Source organism: Thunnus albacares, chromosome 2, assembly GCF_914725855.1.
Source record: "Thunnus albacares chromosome 2, fThuAlb1.1, whole genome shotgun sequence".
NCBI lineage: Eukaryota > Metazoa > Chordata > Actinopteri > Scombriformes > Scombridae > Thunnus > Thunnus albacares.
Genome location: NC_058107.1, coordinates 8,130,318 through 8,146,497, shown reverse-complemented (window position 1 = coordinate 8,146,497; position 16,180 = coordinate 8,130,318). Strand labels below are relative to the sequence as shown.

Here is a 16,180-nt window from a genome sequence, read left to right as displayed (position 1 = left end):
AGTTACTTAGCCAAGTACTTAATTAACCATGTATCCATTACTTTTAGCCATTTCAACCATTTATTCACTACCTTAGGTTTTTCACCATTTATTCATTTCTACCTGTTTCAGTTTTTTAGCCATTACTGAAACCCTGTCACTTTAACCAGTGGTGGAAAGTAACTACATTTACTCAAGTACTGTTGAGGTACTTGTACTTCACTTGTGTATGTCCATTCTATGCTACTTTATACTTCCAAAATATATTGGTAATATTGTACTTTCTCCTCCACTACATTTATTTGACAGCTTTAGTTACTTTTCAGATGAAGATTTGACACAATGGATAATATAACAAGCTTTTAAAAAACAACACATTGTTAAACCAGTAGTTTCTAAGCTTTTTGGCTTTTGACATCTTACATAAAGCAGTGTGTAGTCGGGGTCACATTTCAGATGTCTATGAGTTGTTAACAGCTCCACCAAATAGTGATTTTTCCCTGTAAACTTCTCATATGCTTTCATTTCAATAAATGTTCAAATGATCCAATATTTCATCAAAAATCAAAGATTAGAAAAAAAAGTCTGAAAACTGAAAACAGATTTGTTTATCAGAACTTTGTTTTTTCTTCTTTCCTCTCCCATTAATCATCTCACGACCCCCCAGATTTATCTGGTGACGCTTTGGAGGGGCCCGACCCCTAGGTTGGGAACCACTGGACTAAACTAGCTAACTGTATATAAAGTAGTTGAAACTAGCTCCACCTCCAGCAGCTACAACAGTCAAATGAAACACTTACATTAAATCATGCAGCCTTCCTGCACATAGAGGTTTACATTTCACTCTTCAATATTTGCTGCAGTTTGGGGTCACAGGAAACATGATGTTCAACTGATGGATTATCAACACAAGCCAGATTCAAGTGATTTTTAAAACTGAAATGAATATAAACCAGTTCTTCAAGGGTAGAGAAAAATCATTATGAAAATCACTATTTCCAAATACAACAGCAAACTTTGAAAAATGTAATGATAAATCAGCTTAAACGTTAGAACACATAGGTGCTCCCTTTAAATGTGTTTACAAAGAATTACTTGGAACACACAGTCAAGGTCAAATACAAGCATACACAATGATTTACAGAACTGTAACAGTTTTACATTTTGCTAGTTAGAATTACAGAAGCAGCTCACTTTAGCCAAAAAAAGTTAAACAAACTCCTCAACCATTTTACAAAAATGATGCCAGTTAACTAATGCTTAGTGCTCTGTCTAAACTGACTCCATACGAGGCCATGTAGCCACCACTGAGGACATGAGTTCATCCTCACTGTGTTTTAAGGGATGTGAAGGTTTTTGCAGCCTGTCACTATATGTAAGTTTCACTTTTTCTTGGTATCATGTGTGGAAATTTTCTGCCAAGATAATGAGCAGTTGCACAGAATTTTGTTTTGCGAATAGGCTTCTGCTCCAGTATGTCACATCCTGGAGTGAATATGTCCATAAACAGATATAACCAAGTGAATGATCCATCCTCTAGCAGGGCATTATTAGTGGGCAGTGTTGAAGCTGGTGAGTACAGGGGCTTCTCCTTACTAATACATCTATTCCTCATTGTTAGATGTCTAGAGAGGTTGTTTAATTTTTAATTTACCCAAGAAAAGTATTTGTCTGTTTCTTCCACTGTTGTGTATGTATGTAATCTTCATGTCATAGTTGCTCTATTTGGTCAGTATCAGGATACAAATGTTTCTTATATTCAGCTAGAAGTCACATATCAGTTGAAACAGCATAATTTAATCACTTCATTCAAACTACATTCAAAGAATTTCATTTTTCATATATTGTATTGTTTGAAGTCTACATCAGTCTACAGTTTTGCTTAAGATTTTCCAAAAATCTGACATGACTGGTACAGAAACTATTGGACTGGATGGTTCTTGTTACGTCCAGAGAGGTTTTTGCTCCTGGTTTGGTGGGCAGGACTGCTCCTCTGTGTGCGCCCTCTCCTCAGAGAACTGATCTTTCTGTCTTGCTCCTTGTCGGGGTTTGACAGTTTCCACAGCAGCTCTATAACAGGATGATTAACAAACCAATCATCATAACATAAAAATATTTTGTGGTATGATTTTTTTTTTAAATTGCAGACATAGGTTTGGCCAACAGGAGGCCTCAGAGAGCCATTTCAAGTCTGTTTCCCATTCTTAGAGTTCAGTCATTCATTTTTCATCTGGCAGTGGTTTTAGTTACCTGTTAACTCAGGATGACTCTGGCTGAAGTTGTTTAAGAGAGACACATATTTCCGATCTCCAGTATCATCATCTCCTGAAGACAAGTGCAGTAGTGAGCTTTACTGGTGCAATAAAACTGCTTACTTTTTGATATTATAGATAACATTTATGAGCAGTTTAATCCATTATATCCTCTAAAATCAAAATATTACATACAGTGCACATATAGGCTACCAGAGAACATTAAGTCACAGTCAACTCACTATTTTACATCCAGCTTCCAAAATTTTAATTGTGAAAAATGGTTATGATTTGGTCTGTCAAACACTTAAGATACTTGCCAGACTTTATTTAACATGATTAGTTATAGTTAATATTAGATATCTAAACTTGGAATCAAACTGTTCAAGTCAGAAATATTTAACCAGATTTTTTTTTAATCTGGACATTTTTTCCTGTTCTGCTGGTTGGTGGAGAGGGACTCACGACAGACTTGTAGGAGGACGTAGTATTGTCTCTCTACCAGCAGGCTGCTGGCTGCATCCACACTGTGCTGCTTGGCCTCCAGGTTCATCACTCTTCCGCTGCTGTCCATCAGGTCCACACACTCTGCAGGTGAGCGACCTCATCTATGATTGCTATCATGGTTGTTTCATATTTACATTTTCACATTTTTTGCATGAAAGCTTTTCCAATCCACCAACCAAATCCAGATGAAGCAGTGACTTTTCAAAATATTTTTTCTGTACTTTCTCTCAGAATTGTGTTGTTATTTTTTTTCTTTTTCTCTTTATTTCTAGCTACTTTCTTTGTTTGGGTGGGATGAGAGTGAGAATTTGGAGGATTTTTTGGGAAATAGATTGTGTTTTTTTTCTGATTTAAGTTTTAAAAATTAACAAACATCTTTTTGCTGTCACATTAGTTTCCAAAAGCTGTCAGATTTGTCAGAGACTATTGCATCATTTCTTGAGAAATTAATGCTATAGAAGTAAATGGTGTTCATTTTTCATAACATTTTATGTAATAGTTAAGTATTGGCATTAAGAATATGTCAAAGGATATTTTTATTTCTCTATCTCTGTCCACACTATGATGTTTTAGGTTAGATTATACATTATTCATTATTATACTCACTAATTGCCACTAGTTTATCAAATGAATGATACATTCCTTGGCTTCTGCAATGCAAAACAACATTTCTTCACAACATTATAGTAAATATACCTTTGAAGTCCAGACCGCACCTCTCCTTCAAATTATGGATGAAGTTTATCAGCTTACAGTTGAGATTGAACATTTCCATTTTGCTATCTGTCAAGAAAAATATCTTGTAACACTAAAACATTAATCATAATGAAAATAAACCAGTTCACTATTATACTAAACTATGATTTCTAAAACAAAGGAAACATTAGTACATTATGCCACAATCTTCAACATGCTCAAACTTTTGAGTATCTCAAAAAAAACCCATCAAACTTTACATACCAGGTAGTCCACATCACGAGCATACAATGAGTGTAAAATATGTTTATAGGAACTTTACTAACCTCCAAACAGGACAGTGACAAACATTTCTCCTTCTGATGTCAAACTAGTCGTTCTTCCTGCAGTTTCAGCTCCTGTACTGGCACCACCAGTAGTTCAAGTATCTGTTTATACCAGAGAGCCCAGGGAGTAACAGACTTGGACAGGGCACAGGAGGCTGTTAAATCTGTGTTGTGGTCTACACAAAGACTCAGCTCTGAGGGAGAGGCTGTATGAACTGGTCTGCATAATGTAGAGATGGCAAACACACACACACACACACACCTCCTTTGCATCCTCTTCTTCATGTCCTTTACAAAGCTCAGACCCTTTTAAATGTGGGGACAAGGGACTGCTGTTGCTTGTATCCATGGAGTCTCTACACACAGACAGACTGGCACTCTGGACTTTATAGCTACGAGTTGGACAGTGATGTCAAGTCTGAAAAAAGAGGACTTATTGTTTCCCGCCACAGATTGGAACTAATAAGTTGAATAACTAAACCCAGTGCTGTTACTGTAATACATATGAAGGAGAGTTTTAATGCAATTTAAATCCTGATTCTTTGCTGGGGGGTCTGAGGCAGTCTCAAAATTCAATTCACAAGAAAAACAATCTCCAATACAGAACCCTATTTAAGAAATTGTAATCACTATTATCTCCCCAGTGCTAAATCAACAGCAAAAATCTTCCTACATGGTTACTGTACACAGCCAGTATTAGCAAACAGTTGCCTATTTACACATCTAGCAGACATGGAGCAACATTAGCATCCATTTGGAGTCATATATCTGGCCACTTTGTGAATATCCAATATTGATTCTCCATTTTGCCTTTGCATCAACCACCAACTCCAGAGTGAAAATCTGGCTCTTTAGCTCTAAATGCACTTTGTCTGTCTGTTGTTTGGTCCAGGGTAGTTAGTGTACTGTGTGTCAGTGAGTTTATCAGAGCTTTGAAAACAATGCTGGTGAGAGAGATGAGGGTCAATCAGAACAGTAAATATGCACACTGTAAAACCAAAGCAGAGCAGGAGGGGATTTGCAGTTCTCATGGGTTCATCACTATGAGCAACACCTTTCACATCACACTTTTCATTTGATCCATTGTCAGTATAACAAGACTAGAGTTTACAGCCAAGCTAACAGCTCTAGAGACTATACTTAAGCACAGCAGTGTTTTGAGCTAAATGCTAACATCAGTATGCTAACATGCTCACAATGACTATGCTAACATGTTGCTGTTTAGCAGGTATAATGTTTACCACACACTTAGTTTAGCATTTTAGCATGCTAACATTTGCTAATTAACAGTAATGGAGAAGGGAATGTCATTAGTTTCGCAAGTATTGGGTGATGATGGTGCCAGAAAAGCTAAGTGATCACCAAAGTTATTCAGTTAAGTTCAGTTAATCCTGAAGGGGACATGAACGTCTGTAATAAATTTCATTGCAATCCATTCATAATTTTTTGAGACCCAAAACCACAAATGCCAACCTCAAGGTGGTACTTAAGGAAATGCCAGTGGATCGCCAAAGTCATTATGCTCTTTTGGCCATTGTGATTATCTGTACCAAATTTCATGACAATTCAATTGTTGTCAAAACATTATGATTTCAGTAAAAAACTAAAATATCAACCTGCTGATGGTGCAAGGGTTGGTGCAAGGGATGGTGCAAGGGTCAGCTCAACCAAAGAGGTGAACCGACCACAGACTGACAGTGCCATCCCTAGAACCATGTAGGCCAAGCAGCTTTAAAGAAACTGACAAATAAATAAGAACACATTTATGGTTCTGTTGCAATGACAATTACATTTTCTCAATAGATCTCCTACATAGCGTAACATTTTGAATTCTAACCTTGATATGACCCAGCTGAGGAGACAAGATGCTGCCACACAGAATAGCAGCAGACCACAAGGACTCGGGAGATCTCTGTGGTGAATCTTTAAAAAGCACTGAAGACCCCTGGGGAAGCTTTCAAAAAGAAGTGGGCCCTGAGTCCTGTAACCTGAACTCACAGGGGAATAGCGATGAAAGCTGGGAAAATAAAGAGATCCAAAGATAGTTTGACTGCTTAATTAACCATTTCCCAGAATGAGCAAACCAGATCTCAGACTGCTCCACAGCTTTCCAGATCTGATATGAAACACAACCCTGCCTGGTGAAAAGCCAGTGAGAAGCCTGGAGCTGTTCCTACAGCTACTGAATAATAACTGGGAACATTTTGTGGCCATTTTATACAGAGAGCCACAGAGCAGTGTAAATACAGTACACACACTTTAAAAATGTAAAAGCATTTATTTAAAGACAGGGGTTGGTGCTAGTCTGCTTGTGTGAACACAGAAGGCAATAGCTGCTCCGGGCAAAAACAAAACTTCATCCATGAGTTTGATTTAAGTCTTCACAGTCCTCTTCATATCATTAACTGTCATTCATCAAACTATCTCAGAATTTACATGAATTTAACTTAAATAAGTATACAATCAAAACACACAGAGCAAACAGCAAATACGTTTCAGTATAACATTACCAACCTTGGAGCCTTTGCCTGTTACATTGCTGTTAACATTAACATGAATCAATAGGTCACTGGTGAATGAACTGCCCTTGTTTTTTAGTCCAACTAGAGAAATCCGCCCCTATTCATTTCTTTTGGAACATATGTAAATCGCTGTGAAATTACAATACAAGAAAAGGGAAAAGGTGAAAAATAAAAGCTGTTTAACTTTTTCCAAATGAGCATGAACTTTGCTAAGTAGGTTGGAGTGAATTTAAAAATGGTGTGAAAGCAAGAGGTACAAGTGATGGTGCAATACTGCTTAAAGGGGACAAATGCTCATTTACAGGTCTATATCTTTAATCTGGGGCTCTAGAATATCTTTGCATGATTTACAGTTTACAGTTGCATGATTTAACTCCTTATTTATCTCATACTGGCTCTCTATGCAACCCCTCAGTTCAGCCTCTGTCTGAAACAAACTACAGTAGTAAGATTTCACAACTTTTTCTTGTTCTTTACTCAAAATGTCAAATTCTGAAATACATCCATAGATGTTCAAGCCTGAATCCGATCCAACCATGGAAAAACCTTGGCATCAACATTAGCAACCTAGGCTACGGAACGGACAGCCGTTTATGCCGTTTATAGCCAACGTCAGCTTGTCACCAAGGTAGAAAAAACATTGAAAACGAAGCGTTGAGATCAGGTTTAAGCCCTGGTTTTTGACTTGCAGGGAGTATTTCTACATATGATAACCTCAAGTTTTGAAACTTTGACCCTGTTTAGCATTGATATCCTTCACCAGTATATAAATAACAGAAAATCACAAAAAGCTTAATATGTCCCCTTTAAGAAATTATCCTCTGTCCATGATCCATGGTAGTGATACAAAGTGAAATCCAACAGAGAGCATTTATGCCCATATCCCTGAAAATTAAGACAGTTTCAGGAGCAAATAATATTAATCAATAATTTAATGATAAGTTGATATGAAATAAGTTGACAGTCACTGACATGTATTCTTTCAGCCTGCAGTTGAAAAGGACTTCCATTTTAATTTCTTCTGACAGCGAGAGGTCCACTACACCTTCTCTCATATTAGCTGAGCTTTGGTAAGTTCAAAGTTCAGCTGTTGCTCAATTGATTTAAACCACTCTTGGTCATGTGGGGTGTTGAGGAGCCCCTAGCAGTGGTTTTAAACTCTTGGTCTGATTTAAATTTGAAAAGTCATTTTGCTTAAGTAGTGGACACAGTTTAACATGACAAGTAGATTTAAGTCATCTTAGTAACGTATGTTGTCCATTGTCTGTGTACAGTGCTTTGAGAGCTGCTGCTATGCAGACATTGACACTTCACTGTGAGGCCCTTGAATATTAATGATTGATCTCTCTTGTGTGTGCGTCAGGACACCTTTGCCAGCTCACTACAGCAGCTCAGAGATGTGACCTGGACAGAGTTCAGGTTCTGTTTGTCCTTTTCCTCCACAACTTCTGCTCCTGCGCAGTCGTGCTGCTGCTCCACGTACTGTACATGATGACCCATGGGGATCTGAGTCTGTGTGAGGGCTTGCAGTGGACATGGCCCCATCTTAGGACAGTGGGAGATGACAACTGATAGAGGGGGATGGGACACCGCCACTAGACCGCCCCCTACAGGAGAGATGTGAGCTGGGACACGGTAGGAGCTTTCACAGCTACTGCTGCTGCTGTGCTCAGTGAACAGATCAAAGCTGAGGTCATTCACCTTGAGTGTGATGGAGTCTGTGATGCTGTTGCGAGTGGACCTGTGCCTACTGCTGCCACTGTCAAACATCTCCTTCTGGCCCAGGATGTGGCGTCGGATAATCCTACGGAAGGTTTGTCGGAACTCCCGGATGCGGTAGGCGTAGATGAAGGGGTTGACCACCGAGTTGGCGTGGGAGAGGATAATGGCCACATACATGATCCAGAGAGGAGGACGATCACACTTAGGGCAGAAGAGGGTGAAGCAGTTGATGATGTGTAAGGGCAGCCAGCACACAGCAAACAGCCCCACTATGATGGCCAGAGACTTGGCAGCCTGGACCTCTTTGTGCAGCGTGGTGCGCGACTTCTCTCCATGAGCCGCCTTCATCTCAATGAGCTTTAGCTGGTGGCAAGCTGCCATGAAGATACACAGGTAGATGGCCAACATCAGCAGCAGGGGGATCAGCACACATGCAAAAAAGTTAAAGTACACCATGTACTCCATGTTCACCACCTCCTCAAACAGGCACTTCATCAGGCCGTTTGGGCAGGTGCTGTTAGAGCTCTGGGCCACCTTGTGCCAGCCCATCATGGGGGTCAGGCCGATGATGATGGATAAAACCCAGCAGATGGCGATGATGCCTTGTGCCCGTCGGCCTGTCACCAAGCTGTTGTACCTGCAGAGGGAGACAATACAAAAATCCAGCATTTAGGTCTGTCTGGCAGGTCTTTTTCAGTTCAGAACTCAGAATTAGAAGTTTGGACTAAAGTTTCCACAATTATCTCATATTAGATAAAACACTGTACACTATAAATGCTTATGTCTGAGATTTGTTTACAGTATATGAAGCCCCCTTGAATTATTGATAGCTCTGTAGAAGCTCTTCTCATCCCGGAACAAAAAGAGAAAAGGATAAAAAAAAAAAAAACAACAATTTTTTCAGAACTCCTCAAAGGAAGAGTCTATTTTGAGTATGCCTGTAGCACAGTGTGGGAGAGCAGCTGAGACATTTGGCTTGTTTCTATCACATTCTTGAGATGTTAAAGTGCAAAGGTTAGTGCTGCAAAAACAGCACTAGCCCCCCACCACCACCACTATTTGCATCTGACAGGGATGCAAAAAAACAATGCAGAGGAACCCTCACATATCTTAAGCAGAGGGGGAGGTTGTGTGAAACTGTGTGGTTGAGAAGGCTGAGTTCAACGTGACTCTGACCATATATGATGAGGTCACAGCATGAGCTACTGTCAGCATGTCATTGGGTGACAGGTTAAATTTCTGCAAACACCCCATTCTTGGCAAATTTGAATGCTAAATCTAAGCTGATGTGCACCATAAACAGTCTGACATGCACAGTGCTTTTACAGCAAAGTCATAAAGTAAGATTACACAAGGGGGTTACAAGAGGGTTACACAGTCTGTATAAGCAATTAGAGCAAAATTCATTTGATTGCTCCAGGGAGACTTGGCCTTGTGGGAGAAATCATTTCTGGACACATTTATTCAGCCAAGACTTTCTGGTTCAAAAGTTATGTCTTTACTGATAGATAGAAATGAAATATGGAGCTTTATTGTGAGACCTCCACTGCCCGGGACTAAGAGACACATTAAACTAAACTGAGAAGAAAAGAGAACAAATGATGATACATTTAATAAGGCACCCTTTATAAAGGTTTTATAACCTTTATAACTGTCTTATTAATAGTTCATAAACCATTAATTAATACTTTATAGGTCAGTTATTAACTAAGTTATTAATAAGAACAACGTTTGGGTTGCCAGATTGTGAATAATTCCTTGGGTGGGGTTAACCTTTCTATTTGGTAATAATACAACTATACATGTTGGTAATCCTCACTTTCTTCTTCAAGTCTGCAGCTGTTAAGGTTATTACATTATTATTAAAGGCTTTTAAATCAAGACTGAACAAGTTAATAAATTAATTTTGGACCAAGTATGTGGTCAAATGGTCCAACCACTCAAATTAGTTTTTATACAACCTGGCAGCCCAGAAATAATTCTTACTAACAGGTGCTCTGTAAAGCTTATCAACCATTAACAAAGCCACTTAGGATCTCTTTATAAATGATGTCTGAAGTGATACAGAACTTTTCTCTCTTTCACCTGTAACTACATAACAAGTTCCCAGACACACTTGTAACTGACATGAATTCCTCAGAGTTTGGTCCTCTGGGCCACTGACCTGAGTGGTATCTTGATTGCAATGTAACGGTCTATAGCGATGGCCAGCAGGCTGAAGATGGAGCTCTGGGTGAGAACCAGCACAAAGCAGGCGATAAACAGGCAGCCATAGAAGTTGGAGCAGAAGCCAGTGCTAATGACGATGGCGAAGGGAATGGCCAGGACGCCCACGGCGATGTCAGCCACCGCCAGTGACACCACAAAGAAGTTGGTGATGCTCTGCAGGTTGCTGTTGAGGCACACGGCCCAGCAGACCAGCACATTACCCAGCACGGAGAACACAGCAATCAGCAACTCCAGGATGATGTAGAGGGTGGAGGCGGCGGGGTCGCCCGGCATGGTGAGACAAACGGCAAGGTCACTGATAAGGAGGGAGGAAACCTCGCCTCAACGACCATAGCTGCAGCCTGGCAGCCTTCTCACCCTTGACACCTCCACAAACATCCACCAGGTGCACCAAGCAGCTGCGGCAGCTCCCTCAGACCTGCTCAGCTCACACAGCTGATAAAAACTTTTACTCAACTGCAGATGAAGCTGTCATCATGGCTCCAAACTCCACACACAGGACATAGTCGTCTCCATTCTCTCCTCGTGAAGCTCCTCTGCTCTTCTCTTCCCTCAGGTCCTTCCCCTTAGTGGCTTTTTCCCATGAACTTCTTGAGGGGCTGAGATGATGCCAACAACACGCATCACTGGAACATTATGTCGCTGCCGATAAAGAGTTGCAGAAGTGAAAAAGAGGAAATGCTTTTACCATAAAGGAAGTGAATTTCAGCACACACACTTGCATCAGATATGCTTCAAAGTAAGTCAGTAGTGTTTCAGTAGTGTTGAAGGATGTGTCAAACACATGCTTGAGTGTTTCTAAAAATAAATTGTCTTGTTTCTAACCTAAATGGTTGCATTTATATAGCATGTAACAATCTTTCTGCTTGCTAATTCACCCATTCACAGATAAATACTAAAATAATCACACTATAATGATTCTAAACAAAATACTTAAGATTTACTTGTCAGAATATTAGGTTGAAATTGATGTATGAGAGTCAAAGTCAAGTTTTTTCATGTGTAAGGCTTCCATCTAATGTAAAAGCGTTTTTTGAAACAAATGAATTATTTAAGGGCATAAATGTTTCCGTAGTTTCCTCTACAAATGAATGGGCAGGTGGGGTCACTTTGCCTTAAAAAGCTTTTAATCTAAAGACTGTCCAGCACTCTAACACTCTGACAAGGGTAAATTCTGGGAGAAACACTAAATACTTTTTCATTCAAATGGTCAAATTGAAAGATGTCACCAAAACTATCAGGAGCTGTGAAATAAAGACTGAAATTGCTGAAAAACACAAGTTAGTCTGTGTTTATGGGCATGTATTCATGGCTGACTTTTGTGCAACTTTGGATTTTCCAATGACTTCTATAAACAGCCTCTCTTGACCCTGCAGAGGAGCAGTGGGATAGTGGTTTGTATAGCCTTTATCAGTGTCAAACATACACATACTGTAGCAGAGCTCCCAGTGCTTTGCAACACTAAGTGTTGTCTGCAGGAAACACGGAGGATGCTGCTGCTGCTGCAGCAGACTGAGACTGTATAGTGAAAATACTGGGTGTCACTTTGAGTTATTACAATCAGGGCCTGTATTTATTAAACGGATACAAGTGAAATTTTTGACTTAAGTGAAAGCTAAAAGTAAAAATCCTTCAGTTTTACTCCCACTTACAGACTTAAAGTTGCACTAACAGTGGAAAAAAGGGAACTGGAGCACACCGATTAATTTGCAGCCTTGAATTGTGCAAACAGATTAATGTTTCGACACTAGGCTGGTGTGTCTATATCAGAGTCATTGTGGTAAAAGACATGACGCAAACAACATATATAGTCAACCTAGACCTGGTGTACAATTGTCATTGGACAAGTGGCTGAACAGGGTTTCAAATCTATTAGATAATGAATCAAAGGGTGGGAGTTGCCATGGTCAGTGTCCAAGTGCCACACCCCTAACACCATGTCAGAAACAAAAAAACGTAGATCTCTCTTAAAAGTGTATATGTGTTGTAATCCCAGCTTCTCTGTTCTTTGTTTTGGTATTTGCATTTAAGTGCATGTGAGTCCCTCCCTGTCCTCCTTGTGTCTGTCTTCAACATGGCAGCCGAGTCACAAACTTTCTCATATTAAAGCTAAACAGTGCGCTAAAATAGGCAATGTAGTAACAGAATCTTGATTCATATTTGATCAGGACTGCCTAGTTTGACAGTTTGATCTGAGTTTTGTGAGCCGTGTGTTCAGATGCTGCTTTCTTTTTTCCCCAACTTTATTGAGTAAACGACACACGCATTTGTTTTGGTCTGAGATGCTGTTGCTCTAGTGTGACATCTAGTGGCTAAATATCGTATATTGCACCTTTAAAGTTACAAAGATAAGAGTACAATAGTAGAAGTACAAAGTACTTAAAGCTGCACTAATTTTTTTTTTTTAATATTTTTATATTAAAAATGGATCAAATGACAACATGTAATGTGAAAGGTGTCATCTTAGTGATAACACCACAGAGAATTGTGACGTGACTCTCCAGTTCCCCTCAGCTCTATGGAACTTTTAACATCTTTCAGTTCATTGTTTTACGGCCCACAACTCTAATCACAACTTTAATGTTTCAGTTCAGTCTCATAGCTTTCACAGTGTCGTTTTCAGATACAGCAGGCAGCTTTTTCCAGCGAGTAAGCTGTAAAAACCCACTGTACACTATCTGTTCAGCACCAAGAGGCAAAAAGAAAGGGTTAGCGACTAGCTGGTGAAAATAGTGGAACATTAAGCAGCTGTGGAATCAGATATTCCCTCAGGAGTTGGTGAAGAGCAAAACAGAGCTAAAAGGAGAGTGAATAAACATTTGCAAGGTGGCTGGAAAACAACCAACTTCAGACAAACACTAATGTTGCTACGTATCTTCTGGATGTGTAAATGAGCCACTGTTTGCTAACGAGTTTGCCATATCACTTTTAAAGCTAATTTGTCACTTTTGTTTTTACAGCTTGATTCCGCTTCACCAAAGTAACTAAAAAACAAGAACAGAGCACTCAAGGGATGTTTTGAAATAACTGTATGGTAGGCTACATCATGAGTCAAAATGAATGATATGTTAGCCAGAATAGGGTAGTTTTAGCTTACTGTTAGAGCTGCTGCTTTTTTTGTAAACGCTAAATGTCACTTGACAAAGACGTCCTATTCTTCACATTTTAGAAAAGAATGCTTTATTCTTCTGTTGGCTCTTCAGAGCATTCTTGTGTAATTCTTAGAAGTTTGATGAATATGGCCGCTGGTCTATTCACACCGCTGAATCACGCTGCAGTAAGGTTCTCTGATATCTGTGAATTGTAAAAGTTTTTACTAACAGAAATTGCTGTTTTTGTGGCGCTGAATCCCTCAGAGGGAATGTTTCTTGAGGTCACATCAACTTCTAGGAGATAACAGCTGCGCTGGAACACTGAGGTCTTTGCTCTCTCAGTCAGGCTTTTCCCTTTGGGTCAGATGAGACCTTTTTATTAATACTAAAGACTTGTTATTTCAAAGTCGATAGTTATCAGGAGGTTTTTTTGTTCATTATATTTGACTTACAAATAAAGTTTATGTTGGTCTCTTTCCTCTGAGCCCAGGATATTTATGTGTCTTGATGTCAGAGACTTTTGGTATTGTATTACAGTGTATTAACAGATTTTATGCAGCAGCGGTGAGTCCAAAACAAAATTCCCTGAGGACGGTAGAGGAAATAATGAATCTTTGAAAACTACGGCAGTGAATCTCCCATGCTAGCAATGCATCCTACAATAGCAAGCTGTCATGAGATTGAATGTGAAACATATTGGAGAAACTCCTGGGATTAATAGAAAAACAAGAGAAAGTGAGATTCTTAAGGTCTTGAGTTCACATCAGCCACTTTAGGACATACAGTTAATTTATTAGATGTTTTGTATACACTATAAGTGCATTAATTACTAAAATAACATTTACATGTCCATTTAAATTTAAGTGACCTCTGAGAGCACCCTACACTAATCAATACAGTATAACATTACAAATCATAAGTTAATAGCTGTGACATGAACAGCTTGGCTCCAAGTTAACCCACTAGAGGGCCCCAGTATTACCTGCCTCAGGCTCCTTACTATATGATTTAATATTGTATTTTAATGGGGCATATTCCTAAAAAATGTTTAATTAATCAGATTAACACAAACCTACTGACACATAATGGTTATGGGGCCTCAGGGGCCCCTAAAGGTTTGGCTGGAGTCCCATCAAGCTTTCAGTGAGTCTCTAATGGATGTTGACCCAAAGTTTTACTGCCTTTCTAACATTGTTTTGTTAACCAAATTGATGCTGACGATGTTTCTATGAATTAAATGTAATATTTTCTGAAGAAGCTGCATTAGGTAAGTACACCACTGTATTAACAAAAGGACGCTCCTGCATCATTTAGTTCATCTTGAATCCCTGATTTGTAGAGAAATCCTGTCTCAAAAAGTTATGTTTACATTGAGTGTTACTCATGAAAAAACATTGTTTATCACACTTGGGTAAGTCTCATACTGGACCAGGTTTGGCTTCCAGACTAGTTTTGATGTCACAAATCATGCTTGTAGGTACACGCCTTAAACTCAGATTCAAGGTGAACACAGAGAAACATTCCACTTTTGGCAGATGAATGTGAAAACAAACTCTGCACATACATCATTCTGCATGAAGCTCAAACATTCAAGTGAAGGAACAATAAGCAAAACATATTTTTGAGTGCAGGGGGACTTTAAATATTTTAAATCCTGCATTGTTTACATTATGGCTGGGCAATATATCGATACTATATTGATATTGTGATATGAGACTAGATATCGTCTGGATATCCTAATATCGTGATATGGCATAAGTGTTGTCTTTTCCTGTCTTCTTAAATGCTGCATTACAGTAAAGTGATGTAATTTTCTGAACTTACCAGACTGATCTGGCTGTTCTATTATTTGTCTTTACCCACCTAGTCATTATATCCACATTACTCATGATTAGTTATCAAAAAACTCATTGTGCAAATATTTAGTCAAAGTACCAATAGTCATCCCTACACTATCGACGCAAATGAGGTATTGGGTGAAAAATATGGTAATATTTGATTTTTTTCACAGCACTAGCGGAGGTCCAAAACACCACAGGGTACCTTTAAAGAAGTGTAAAGTTGGGGCCACAACTTCAAGTTGGCCCCCTTGCAGGTTAATCCAGCTATGTCATACGACACTGCCTTCTCTGAACATTAAGGAATTTATTACATGCTTTAAGTTTGCTAGAAATCACAGAGCGCAGGTAGAAGAAGAGCTAAAATAAATGTGACACTATCATGATGATACAGGTAAGTCAGAAATGATATGAATGTTTTGTTTGTTTACCTGCAGGAATGCTGAGGAGACAGTGTACTCCCCCCCCCCCCCCCCCAGGTTAATACCTGCTAGTTTAGTTCTCACAGGTGAGGAAACCTAACACCTGCTGTGGGACACCTTGTACTAAACATCACTTTACCATCTTCCTCACACAGGCACCACATGCTTTCAGATGCTTCACACGCAGCTCACATTGTTCTGCCTGCGGTAAAATGTGCTACATGTACATAAGAGTTAGTATAAAGTCACCATTAAATATGTAATCACGTTTGGCCAATGTGGATAGTAAACTCCAACATTCAAACGCCCATTTTATTGACTTTGTGCAGAATGCTCACGATAATCAAACTGGTGTCAATTAAAATGACTCACCTGCGGTTATTGGCTTTCATCGGGCAGAATGTAGATTTCCGATTCTCTGTTCCAAGAAGTAAAAACACACTGAATATTTCTGATCAATAACACCGCCTCTTTAGTGAATGACTTCAGACAGATGAGACCTGCTCTTTTCCTCCCTCTCCGTCTCCCTCTCTCTCCCTCTCTCTCTCTCTCTCTCTCTCACACGCACACACACACACACCCCTCCCTCATAAAA

General features: G+C 39.3%; 2 protein-coding genes across 2 annotated transcripts; both read right to left on the bottom strand.

Moving 5' to 3' along the window:
* Positions 1-1,435: 1,435 nt before the first annotated feature.
* Positions 1,436-4,011, bottom strand: LOC122990928 (uncharacterized protein C22orf15). Its single transcript, XM_044364508.1, has 5 exons — positions 3,761-4,011; positions 3,435-3,521; positions 2,697-2,819; positions 2,230-2,304; positions 1,436-2,049 (listed from the first exon to the last, which is right to left on the bottom strand). Exons 1-5 carry the CDS (start codon positions 3,783-3,785, stop codon positions 1,901-1,903), a joined length of 459 nt encoding a protein of 152 aa, XP_044220443.1. The 5' UTR covers positions 3,786-4,011; the 3' UTR covers positions 1,436-1,900.
* Positions 4,012-6,700: 2,689 nt separating this feature from the next.
* adora2aa (adenosine A2a receptor a) lies at positions 6,701-16,060 on the bottom strand. Its single transcript, XM_044364497.1, has 3 exons — positions 15,958-16,060; positions 10,169-10,875; positions 6,701-8,641 (listed from the first exon to the last, which is right to left on the bottom strand). Exons 2-3 carry the CDS (start codon positions 10,504-10,506, stop codon positions 7,642-7,644), a joined length of 1,338 nt encoding a protein of 445 aa, XP_044220432.1. The 5' UTR covers positions 10,507-10,875; positions 15,958-16,060; the 3' UTR covers positions 6,701-7,641.
* Between the last annotated feature and the right edge of the window lie 120 nt (positions 16,061-16,180).